This window comes from Mya arenaria, chromosome 1 (assembly GCF_026914265.1).
Source record: "Mya arenaria isolate MELC-2E11 chromosome 1, ASM2691426v1".
NCBI classification, from domain to species: domain Eukaryota; kingdom Metazoa; phylum Mollusca; class Bivalvia; order Myida; family Myidae; genus Mya; species Mya arenaria.
In genome coordinates this window covers 2,650,708-2,664,630 of record NC_069122.1, presented here as the reverse complement: position 1 = coordinate 2,664,630, position 13,923 = coordinate 2,650,708, and the positions used below count along the sequence as shown (strand labels likewise).

The 13,923-nt window shown below is 34.2% G+C and overlaps 1 protein-coding gene across 1 annotated transcript in view; it reads right to left on the bottom strand.

Moving 5' to 3' along the window:
- LOC128237486 (solute carrier family 23 member 2-like) overlaps positions 1–13,016 on the bottom strand; it is a 53,631-nt gene extending 40,615 nt beyond the window's left edge. Inside the window, exon 1 of the mRNA XM_052953067.1 lies at positions 12,811–13,016. Within this exon, the coding sequence (XP_052809027.1) occupies positions 12,811–12,999 (189 nt within the window). The 5' untranslated portion in view covers positions 13,000–13,016. The remainder of the gene's footprint in view (positions 1–12,810) is intronic.
- Positions 13,017–13,923: the final 907 nt, after the last annotated feature.

The window sequence follows — 13,923 nt, the reverse complement described above, 5'->3', positions numbered from 1 at the left end:
GACTATATTGCACAGTTTTGTTTAAATGCAGTTAAATACAGACCGACAGGCTATACAAAGCTGATGCACAATAATTTCACGTTTTAGATGGCAAAAATAATACTCACTATACACATAGACGTTAGAGTCAGTCCCATTCATAGTCCTTGTTTTGTTCTGTGACAGCGTGTGTAGGACTCCTGTCAATAGGAAGAATTTCGTGAACGAAAATAATAACAGCAACAAAACTTCTAATTTCCTACAAAGTAAGATATCTATAGCTTAATAACTGACCGAACTAATTTTTCAACTGTATGTGCTCCTACATATCATTTTCAAAATATCAGAATAATATACCAAAATAAAGAACAACCTAAATTCGTTCGAAAACTCTATTGTAAGTAGTCACTCACCGAAACTTGCCGGCCGATGATTGGAAGATGCTTGGAACGATGTGTATTCATACATCATTTGAAACTATCAATCAAATTCCTTGAATACTAAAAGGCAGACCTAAGGGCTGAACAATGGATATGGAGGAAAAGGCTGACCAAAAAATGAATGAAAATATTTTGATATTTTTTTAAGTTTTATGGGTCGCCGAGTTTTGAAATTTATTTAATGTACGTGGTGTGGCCTAGATCTAGATTGATACTTCTCTACAAATGATTAAAAAGTCATCCATCTTTAACTAAACGCTCTTATAAATTATACAAATATTTATAATAAATCAGGTATAATACATTCAATAGTACAAGGAAATCAAAATAACCTATAAAAATTAATTCAACAGAAAAAAATCAATTTTCAATTTTCTGGCCAGCGTTTTCCCTCTTCATTTATATGATCAGCTCTCGGGTCAGCCTTTTAGCACAAGACAACGCGCACCTGCTAAGATAGTTCCAAATGGCGATGTTTTGTTGAAAGAAGCCGATCTGAATACGTTTTTCATAAAACACTAGAGTCATAAGAGAAAGGTATAACCTACAAACAATTCATGTGTAACTATTGTGTTTTTATTTAACAATGCACTGTGAATATTGTGGAGTTACAGTCGAAGAATATATTTGACAATATGAATCAGCCGCCTTTGGGCGCTACTTGACTCGCGTACTTATGAATAGCGGACAAAAGGTTTATTTTATTTGGCCGTGCACTTCCGTTTAAAACTGGTTCCTGGACGCTTCAGTTTGAGTAATGAAGCCGGGGACCAAATGATGCATGCCTGTCGAAAAGTAGCATGATACCTATGAACGGCACTGCTTCGCAGTACCGTCCAAAAATCCTACAGAAGAGGTCATAGATACTTCAACTTGCGCTAAGAATACTAGTTAAGTGTTTGGCGAGAAAGGTCTTATCATCTTTGCAATGCATTTACTCATCTAAATGTATTCATTAAACTGTATAACACTTGCAGATGATTAAACTGCATGAGTTCAGATTAATTGCAGCGTGACAACAATTAATATATATCATTAATTTATCACTGCATATCACAGTACTACAGATGGATAAAACATAAAGTGTCATAGTAACCTTCCGATAATTAAATTACGAGTGTGCCAGTTTACAACCATATAAAACATATAAAGGTGTTTATTGAAACCTTGGTTTCATATACATGTGTATTTTAATATCAATGTGCTACGACATTTCGGCACACCATTACTAATTACGTTTACGCTATCTAATGTATGAGAAGTAAAACAAAATACTCTCAATCAGAATAAAATACAAACCATTTGTATTTAAGTAGTGAAATATTTACTGATTGCAAGTAACAATAGCAGGCAATTTAAAGGGAAAATGATGGTCATTCAGCAAAATTGAAGATTGTGAATTAGCACAAGTCATTAATAAAAGCAAATATAAACTGTTTCAATACAATTTATATAACAAATACAATTGTTGCACTTTGATGAAGTACAATCTTAGTCCGTCATAAACGATTTTGACAGTAAGTTTATAATTTTGACGTAATAATTCCTAAGGAAGCCGTCTTAATATACTGTACATGCATATCTCTAAGAACAAAATGATGTTTATTCCTATCAGTAATTTGAGAGTTTCTGTTTCTCTCTTATTTAAACTATTTGTATTAACTATGTTACGAAACTTGTGTTTTAATTCGGTCTATTTTATCAAGGATCAAAGTTGCGGCTACATACTTAGGAGATATTTTCAACAGGAGTACTGCAGTGTTCGAGATATGTCTTAGGTATAAAACAGCTTCAAAGATCCAGCATGAAAATAATTAATTATGTCTTATTAGCACAGTCAGGAGTTTAAGTATAGTTCATGTGATGGAAATTTTCGACCCGAGGGCGCGTGCGAAAGGAGGTAACGAAGCTTGCCGAGTGTCAAGCTCTGTGGCGTGCCCGAGAGTCGGTTTGTCCAATTAGCATTGGTTTCACATTTACTATGATTCTTCTTGGGTACTTTAAACTTTAAAATTTGATCAAATCTAACACCTTTCTTCAAAATCACCGACTTAATAGCAAATAAATCACGTTTTCTTGATGGTTGCAAGCTTTCGATAACTTCGTTTTTACACTTCAAACGCCTTGTCATACTTTATTTTGGAAATAGAATTTTTAGATTATTTTAAGAATAAATATTGCTTTCAGAAGAGTAATTGCTATAACTTTTCAAGCTTGAATGCCCTTAATGACAAAACCGGGGTAATGTATTATTTTATGAGTGTAGTTATAATGAAATTATCATTAAAAAAATGTGGTAAGATGCACGAATTTTTTTCCCCATAGCAGTTCAGTTCTGCTTTTTGCGCGTTTCTGTAAACCTCAATCATTTCATTTGAGAATAATCAATACGGCTGCTCCATTATAGAGCACCTGTTCAAATAATGGAACTATTGCAAAGAAAATGGCACAACTACTCGCACGGGACTGTTGGTAAAGGTGTCAAATGCGAATTGCTCATACAAATAAAATATTTCTGATGGTTATGAATGGAAAACAATGCAAAATATTTAATTAACTGGTTGTCCGGTTAGCGCAGTGGTTAGCCCACTCGCTTATCACCTAGGCGACCCGGGTTCGATTCCCGGCCTGGGCGCATGTGAGTTTGGTTTGTGGTCACCAAGCTGGACAAGTGGGTTTCCAACGGGTTTTCCGGTTTCCCCCACAACACAAGACCACACTCTCGCGTAAAATCGTGCCAACGAGAGTGATTAATATAATGTTGTAATAACTTGTTTCACAATCGTTGTAAAATAAATATGTTTAAACTAATTTAATTAATAGCTTCTAATATGCGGGTCGAGTTGAACTGAAAATGGGTCGTGTTTAATATAACAAATTCAGCAAATTCAAGTTGAAATTTTGGTTTCCAATTGAGTAGTGCATAGTAACTGTTAAATAAAAATAAATATGATTATACTTATCCGAATCGAAATACTGCGCAGGAGCATGTAATGTAGTTTGTATATCTCTACAGTGTAGGGCGTCTGCTTACGGAGCGTGATATCCAGGGTTCGATTCATACATGGGGTCATTTTGATATGGCTGGTACCGACCCAACAGCTAGTTTAATAAGGGTACCCAGCATTCCTTCCAAACTTCCGGCATATTCGATATAATTCGGGAGAAAAGATCATCAAAGTTCAAATATTTATTGTATGAAGGTCTCCGACCCATATACAGATATGCATACATAAATACGTATAAACAACGTGGAGTAGACCAAGCATAGAATTCAAAAATATTAGTTGTTATTTAAGCATCATAAATATTAATCAACTATTAATAAATTGTTTCTAATTTTGTCTGCATAATACAAATACATAGCTAATTTTGAAAAACATCTTCATATCTATAGCTATTAATAGAATGAAATTATTAAGACTAGGGTATACATAATACTTAGTTGGTATATATACTTCTCGTATATAGCTATACACTGAACATTTAGTATTGCTTGTTATCCTAAATAACATTTTTATAAAATAAACAAAATCTATGATCCCTTATCAATTTCGGTATGCCTGCCTGTTTCAATATCAAGGAGTTGCGATGAGCATCTAAAATTTGCTGAACATTTACGAAATTTATCAACTGTAACAAAGTTCACATGTAAACATGTAATTCTGCTTTTTAAACACGATTTTATACATATGTAAATTTATTAAGTTTCATATTTTCAGAAAATGTTTGGTTTCATAACTGTAGATGTTGATCTTTTCATCTAGTTACATATTCTGTAAGAAAAGCACTTTCTTAAACTACATGGTGTGACACCCAAATATATCTAAAACCATTCCTAAACAGATTCATACGCAATACACTAACCCAATTTTCATGACCTATATATATCATACACGTTTAACATATTGTAATACAACTTAACATATCTATCATCAGGAAGTTTCAAATTTTTAACCAATATTCAAGACAACGTTTAGAAGCATATACATGTAAAGATAATTGACTTAGAATACCTAAACAGCATCATTTCATGCTTTAAAAGATCCATTTAAATACCTTTTACATGCACTTATTGGATATTTTCTATAGCATTCGCGGATGTCATTCCCCAAATTTCAGCATCATAAAACATAATTGGTGATACTTTTGTATGAAACATTTAAAAAAAAAAAACACATTGAAGACTTAATTAAAGGTAATGATGCAATGCCTTTAAAAAGAAAATGTACAGCTTTTTTGGCATTTAGAATTCTCTGCGACATTTCGGCATACCATTACACCATGACAATGTACAGTTAAAATATAAACCAACATAAGTAAACCCTGATACAACATCTATGTTTTCTTTATTATATTTCTATTTTTCTCTACTTGCCAGCTCCCCACCTCTACGAAAAAAAAACACTTTTTGTTTTACTAGTATAAACATGCAACTTATTATCATCACAAAATAATTTTAGCGCATTAAGTTGTCTTTGTAGACCTACAACTGTATCAGATAACAGAGCAACATCACTTGCAAACATGAGGATAAACACTTCAATATCAACGGGAACAGCTGAACACAATGCACACCACTTTGTCAAATATAACTGTACAATTTCATTAATAAAAGGTGATAAAACAAATACACCCCTGTCTTAAACCACCTGGACAGTCAAAACTCTCCGTTTTCCATCCTTGCATCTAATACACATTTTGACTTCTTCATAAATTGCTTGAATATCATCCAATAGCCTCCCCTTAACATTTTGTCTAAATAAGCTTGAATATAATTTTGACCTATCAACAAAATCAAACGCTTTTTTTTTTAAATCTAAGCAACATATAACTTCTTACCATTTGTACTTAAATTCTTGCTTGAGTATAAAACAAAAGCATTATCAGTTGTATTATAACCATATCTAAATCCTGCTTAGGACTCCAAGATGAGTTATAAACTTGAGTATAATAGGTAAGTCTTCTATTTAAAATGCTTATACAATGTATATATATTTTGCTAAATACATCAACAAGGGCTATACCCCTGTAAATATCGGGATTATTACAATTTCCCTTTTTGTGTACTGGTAAAATAATAAATAGGGTCCAGCTTCTCGGAAACTGACCTGATGTAAATATTTGGTTTTAAATACGTAACATAAGGCATTAAATAGAAAATACCATATTTAAAATGTGCAGGCAATAGCTCTCCGACTGAAGCTTTATTTAACTTTAAGTCATTTAATGCCTTTAATACCTCATGAAATCATGAGATCGCCGATCAATGTGTCTCATTAGTCAAGCGAGTTCTCAGAGTTTACATTTGAAAAGTTTTGTTTTAGAAATAGTTCAAATTGAACTATTATTGAATAACTTTTATCGAAAAAACTGCTACACTGATTTGTGTTCACTTACTTCAACGTTTTGTACGCCATTGCATTCAGCGTCAATCATCTGCTCCATGCTTTGCATTTCAAAGGACACGCCATGCAGACGAGTACCACATTTCATGCGCATGTAGCTACTGCGTTTTTAAAGTACATTGCATGACTGGAGATCATAATCCTTATCGTCTTCATAAATAAGAAGATAGTGGCATGCATGAACTCATATATCGGTATTTATAGCACCACAGGGATAATTCTACACATACATAAAACATAAAATGTCATAGGAATATTCCAATAATAAAATAAGATGAGGGACTGTATCAGTGTACTATCATATAATACAGTTTTAAATATATAATACCGTTTAAAGTTTGTACAAGTCAACTTTAAATCAACGCTCTTCATATGAGAATATTAACCTTGTGTTATTTTTTTTAATATGGTTGGCTGTTGTTATGAATAAGAAACGCAACATTATTGCAGACATCATAGGTACGATCTGGATCAGTCAACTATAAACTTCTGATTACGTTTTTTTGACAAAAGAATGCAAATGGGTAAATAAATATTTACATGGAAATAAAATGCGTTATTGTTTATGCAAATACAATGCATTGACATCAAAGTGATTTACGAAAGTATTGCTTAAAGGCCTGGTTTAAACCTTCTATAAGTGACCCCCCCCCCCCGCAAAAAAAACAAAAAAACACAACAACAAACAAACAAACAAACGTGTATTGTACACAATGTCTGTGTATTGATCTTATCTAAATGCCTTATTGTCTTATCAGATATCTGATCTGAATACCCTGTTGTGCAGTTTTGGAGGTTTTATTACAGAAATGGACCCTAAATGACCCTGAGCCAATACACAAATAAACAGGAAATTGGCCCCTACTGTGACATCAGTGCAATTAGCATGAGATGCACAGCAGGGGATGCACTAGGCCTTTAAAAGTAACACTGGTAACTGCGCTACATTAACTATCAGAGGGAATTCTTTTCTTTCAATCTTTGAACGGTAAGATGCGTAACATTTTTATAAGAAAAATGTATCCCCAATGTCAAGTTCACAATAAACCATTGGTCGCAATTTAAATAAACCACATACAAAGTGTGTCGGTTGGTTATGTATACACTGTAAGCTCTTAATCAAGGAATTGAAACGCGACCTACCACTACGCCAACACTATCAGCTTGCTAGTTTACTTGACACACATTTTTCTTTGGACCAAAACGAGTTAAGATGGCGGTAAAACCCCAAAAAACGTTTAGTGTAAAGAAATCAAGTCAATTCAGTGCCCTGTAAATCTAAAGTCTGTTGCAATGAAGTTTATCTAGTGTCAAACATACCACAGTAAGGCTCTTCTACATCCAACTCAGTTCAAAATAATCACAAATGCAGCTACATTTAAGTCCATCATATGTCAAGCAAACACCTAAGTAGCATAACGATCGGTATTCTTAACCACATAAGGCTTCTACACGAACCCTTCTAGGGTCTGACGATTCCTTTTATGGATACAGTCAAGCATTTTCATTGATAAACAAACTTCAGAGGGTCTAAACGTAAGCCAGTACAGTTCTCCATTATTTTCATTATGCCTACAATAAAGCACAATCAGAGCCAAACAAACGCATGACCTTGAAGTTAGGGGCACGGATCTTGAGCGCGACACAACCTCGTGTTATGGTGCTCAGAGACCGACTGTCGTACGGACAGACGTGATAAAACGAGCAATTCCTAAATAATTCCCACCTGACTGTGAAGCGGGAATATAATGAATACACTGTTTTCTGTGACCATATTATGATAACGTCAACAAATCAGGTGCATTGGTTTGTACAAAAAATGCAAACAAAAAATGCAGCAAAGTTATGCATATTCCATCCTTTATCAAACACAAGAACCGAAAAGAAAACATTGTAAGTTCGTGATCATCTTTTAACTTTTAATTCTCCAATTTGTGTATACGAACGAGGTGTTAAAATGCTCTAGAAGGGTTTGTGTATATATATTTTTGTATGCAAGAATGTACCTCTTTTTAAAGAACATTTTTAGGTTTTGAGTTAAAAATCATGCTCAAAAGTACCTAATTTCAATGAAAATCAGTCTCTGAAACATAACCTGAAAAATGTTTGATTTACAAAATAAGTTCATGCACAAGTATGTAATATTTTGCGTATATTAACAGTAAAACACATGTATTCACTCTACTTGAAGGTCTGGTGTTGAGCTAATTGTAACTGCATTGCATAATAATTCTATAAATAAGATACTACAGGGGAGGACATTCAGATATACAATCCATAATTAATCCAGTGCTGGTTTTTTCCTTCTGCCTGCACTTTTCTAGAATTAAAACAAGAAAAATATACCAAATAACATTGGTAAGTTGGGTCATTTTCCAATGTACATGTATGCTTTTGTGTGTAAGTTCAAACAATATCTAGCCTTGCGCGTGTAAGTCATATACTTTTGAACATTCCAATGATTCTTATTTCCATATAGTGCTGTTATGGATAATTGGTTAAGATATGTACATTTGTAAATCATTTGTTATACTCTCTTTTTTAAGCTGTGATCAGAATTGAAATAGTATTTTCAATACTACAATTGTGTACACATTCCCTTAAAATTGTACTTGATATGCATAATAAAATAACACACTAGTATTAAGGTTTAGTTGAATCTGAACATTACCTTTTGCTTTGATGCCCGTTTTATTCTACAGCTCATGGAATACACCGAATAAATATGATGGGTGGGGTGGGTTGTGAGTGGGTTTTGAGTGGTGAGTGAGTGAGTTGATGGGCCGGTGTGCCAGCCAGTTGGATGGATGGACGGGCAGGCGTGAGAGTGAGCGAGCGAGTGCCATGCTATCAGTCATATGTTCTTTTTAATCTTATTATCACATAAAGGGAATCATCGTTCAAACCGTTCAGCACTGTCAATGCTTTGATTATACATACAATTCATTCATGACAAACTCAATGCGAACATAAATTATTGCAATTGGTCAGTACAAGAAACATCTAGGAATACACACAGTAAATAACCCAGCTTGATGACATGCTAAGTGGTGATTTATTGACTGGTTCCATTTCATAGACTGATAAGCCCTTTTCTCAAAACGAGGAGTTTGGGAGGCAATTTCCCTAGACTGTATTGATAAACCCGCCTCTTTGTATGATAAGCCCGCCTCTGCCTAACAGTTGCATGTATGTTGATAGTTCAGTTATTGATTAGATTCAAGATCGGGTGCGTATGAGTATGAATGTAATAAAGCTATATTAAACCATCCCGTTTTGGGTCTGTTATATACATTACACGGACAACATTACAAACTTAAAGAGTATAAAATTGCCCTTATTTAAACAAAGCTTGTGTCAAACACATAACTTAAAAAACATTAAACCTTAAGTTGTTGATTATTAGTACAGCACCTTGGAATTCAATGTCCCTCAAGGGGGGGGGGGGTATAACGTTATCTGGTCGTCTGTCAGTCCGTCCGCATGGTTGCCGACTACATGTGAAGAACGCTTAGGCCTGGGTCTTAAACTTCGTAAACAGGTTGGTCATGTCCAGCAGATAAAGCCTTCTGATTGTGAGGTCAGTTGGTCAATGTCGTGGCGATCCTAAGATAACCTTCAGCTGAAAATCGGTTTCCTATCAGTGTATGAAGAACGCTTAGAACCAGGGACCTACGGCCTTCTAGATAGGTTTGCCATGACCATGTTATGAACTATATTGATTTTGAGGTCAGTGGGTCAAACTTCAATGTCATGGTGAACTTCACTTGAAATTCGGCTTACATTCAATAGCTGAAGAACTCTTTCTTTCAGGGACCTTAAGCTTTGTAGTATGATTGGCCATGACCAGCAAATGAACCATATTAATTTTGAGGTCAGTGGTTCAAAGGTTTAGTTGGTGGTGATGTTAAGCTGAAAATCGGTTTCCAATCAATATATGAAGAACACTATGGCTCAGGTAACTTTGAAAACATGTTTGTCATGACCAGCAGATAAACCCCATTAATTTAAGGACAGTTGGTCCAAGGTCAAGGTCGTTGTGACCGTAAGCTGAAAATACACAGTTCCATATCAATAATTGTAAAAGGCTAAGTCTAGGTCTCTCTCAAACATGACCAGCACCCTAACTATTTTGACGTCAGTTGATGGACGGTCAAGGTCCTTCAGCTGAAGATACGATTTTGTTATATACATTTGTAACTGAAAATGCTTGAATCGAGGTACCTCAAATTTGGTTTGCTGGTGAAATGCATTTGCTTCCTTTAAGTCATTTTTCAAAAACATTGCGGTGTCTTTGATGCTTAGCATATAAAATAATCTCGCTAGTAATATTCAAATAATTAATGCATACGGCTACAACAATTAGACAACACAAGCCACTAAAGACTTATAAAAAGCACACCCATATCACATCGCACACAACGCAAAACTTAACATGATCATGCGGGAGTTACCGCCTTGGTCGATTAAATTACTGATCAGTTAAGTACCGATAAAACAAGGTTCCCAAACATTTAATAAAAATTGTGATTAACCCCGTCCATCACCGTCCATGTCATTAAAGCTCCACTCCTACAGATCGACAGTTTTGTCTTGGTTTTAGTTTGTTCGTGTTTTTTTGTCTCAGAATCAGCTGATTTTGGCATATGGCATCAACTCCTTAAATTCCGTCATTTAAGATAACTCACAATAGAACATATCTCAATTGTTTAAAAGGCAACTGCCGAATGTACTATTGTACTATTGTTCTTAAAGCGTTAGTAACGCTAAATTTCCAAGCGTAAATATGAACAACTCGATCTGATATTTTGTCAGCAGTCTCATATCACTGGCATCTAGACATTAACGGAATAAATGCTTTATTCAAACAATTTATAAGAGAAAATATGTCCAAAATGTCAATCTTTGAGAGTACATCTATAAAGGTCACAGGAATTGTTAACAATTTGATAAATCCTGCGAAAACTGCGAAAAGGTATACATCAAAATATACATATAGAATATAGATTTTGCCATGTATGTCTTGAGAAAATGTTGAGTACGAATTTGATTTTGTGTTTATGGGACATCTGTACAACAAACTTAGAAGTTGTCCACCAAGAAAACATTGTAGAAATGCAAATATTTATTATTATGTATCATATAAGTTGATTTCATGTTAAGCTGAGCAATGTACCATTGATATATCTAAATATTTATCAAAACCATCTGTATTAAGACGCGAGTTAAACCCCTGTTGTTTAATTGATTTCTCACTTTCTACTTGCTTAGAAAATTTTGAAATTATAAAATCTAAGACGTGTGATTAAAGAACATTTAACACTTTGAATGTAGTAAAATGTTTAATTTGTTTTATGTACAAGATCGCTCTTACATTGATATTGAAATACGCGGTTGGGCTCAATGCATTTCACTGCACAGTAAACCTATGTTGTGGTATGTCAATGGATTTTACTGCACAGTAAACCTGTGTTTTAGTATGTTATGTTCAAACGTTTGAGTAATTTGCGAAAGCTGGTTAGGAGGCTTGCATGGTGGATGACACATGATAGATACATGTTCTTGTATACCTTTAAAATTCAAATTTTGGTCTTTCTTATTTATTTTGTATCTTTTGAGCTTCGCCGAAAAAAATACCATTATAAAAAAATAATGTTAAATTACCAGCAATTCGTCTTAACCAATTTGACACAATTTTACAAAAGCCATACGTTTTTATTGTTTAAACTTAATTACTTTTTACAGTACACTTTGTTAATCCCTAGTTTAGAGATAAGGCTGTAACACATAACTACCTTACTTAATAATTATATATTATGTTCATATATGTAACATTTATATTGAATAATGATACATTTAATGGTTGCTGTTGTTGTTTTCCAATGCATGTATTAATGATATAAATTGTATTTATTATATTGAGAATCTGTCTAAATGATTTCCCTATTTCTTACAATAGATTTATATCAAGGGCGGATCCAGCAATCGACATTAAAGGGGGGCGTAACTTAGGGAAGCAACCTTTTGACTTGCGTCCCTCCCTCAGAACTGAAATTAATATGATGCAGAAAAAGGTGCTGGCAGACATTACACTATATCAATAGGTAAATAGAAAACTGTTTTAACTGCAGACATTATATAATAAAAATCGATGAATTTAACATATATTTGTGCTGCAAACATTACACTATATTAATCGTTATATAAAACACCGTTTCTGCTGCAAACATTACACTATATTAATCGTTATATAAAACACAGTTTGTTTCTGTTGCAACCATTACACAATATCAATCGTTATATAAAACACCGTTTCTGCTGCAAACATTACACTATAGTAATCGTTATATAAAACACCGTTTCAGTTGCAAACATCACACAATATCAATCGTTATATAAAACACCGTTTCTATTGCAACCATTACACTATATTAATCGTTATATAAAACACCGTTACTGCTGCAAACATCACACTATATTAACCGTTATATAAAACACCGTTTCAGTTGCAACCATTACATAATATCAATTGTTATATAAAACACCGTTTCAGTTGCAACCATTACATAATATCAGTTGTTATATAAAACACCGTTTCTGTTGCAACCATTACACAATATCAATTGTTATATAAAACATCATTTCTGTTGCAACCATTACATAATATCAACCGTTATATAAAACACCGTTACAGCTGCAAACATCACACTATATTAACCGTTATATAAAACACCGTTTCAGTTGCAACCATTACATAATATCAACCGTTATATAAAACACCGTTTCTGTTGCAACCATTACATAATAATGATAATATCAATCGTTATATAAACCACCGTTTCTGCTGCAGAAATTACACTATATTAATTGTTTAATAGAACACTGTTTTAGCTGCAACCATTAAACTATATCAATCGGTAAATAGAACACCTTTTTTGCTGCAGACATTACACTATATAATTACCAAATCTTACATTACTTACCTGCAGCGCTGCGAGAATGCTCACATGAACTGGAGGCTTATCAGCTATCCCATATACTAATTCCTTCTCTTCACAACCAGTTAACTCCACATTAACATCATTTCCATTGTTTCCAAGGTGGTCAACATTGTATTCGTTCTCATTTGCGATTTGTTCGCCATTGTCTTCAGCGACAATCATCTTCTCCATACTCTCCTCTTCAATGACTCAAGCAGCAAATGATCGGACGGAACTGTAGAGTACGAATACAAGCCAATGCCTATCACATTTGAATTTTTACGATGTATACAATTTACGGATTTTATTAGTATTTTGCTTGAACGATGATTAGGATCTTTATCATCTCGCAAAAGGTGATATTGGCAAATGCTGATATCAACAAAAGCGATCCGGCATAAAAAAAATGATTTACCTTCACCTTTAATTTAATGTCACCGAAGCCGTAAATTAATGATGCGACAGCTACAAAAATCCGGTAACACGAGTCACTAACATCCATTCCACATCATACATCAATATACGAGTACACACACCATTAATATGATAATCAGTATAATCACTAGCGGATCGAGGTGGGCGCACTTGGTGCCCTTTAATATACCGAGCTTACTACATAATTCAATATAGACGAAATCAAAGCACTGAAAGTGCTGAGGGACGGTGCCTCTGGTGTATGTGCAGAAAATATACAGGGAGAGCTGCCTGGTTTCAAAATCGTGTCGTTGTTATCATCTATTGACAGTTTGGTTATTTCAAGAGCCAACTTTCGTCATGCATGACTATTTTTATGAATGCATGTTAAGCAAGCGATCACTTCGTACGAAGTTGCATGCGAAGATTTCTGCGACCGTTTTATTAACGCTTTCGTACGTAATTACTCTTCAAAATGGGGAAGGATCGGACGAAAATGTAAACAAACCGTAGATGTGAGTATACTAAAAAAAATCGCAAATAGTGATTTGATCTGCTTCGCTTTTCGAATAATCAAAATAGACATTTACTATTTATTTTGATAAACACAGTGGGTGGTAACGTTTTGTCGACTACGGTTGCTACCGCATGGTTTGACCCGTTTAAACAGCTGTTTCCTGTGTCACATTGCAATGTTTTCAG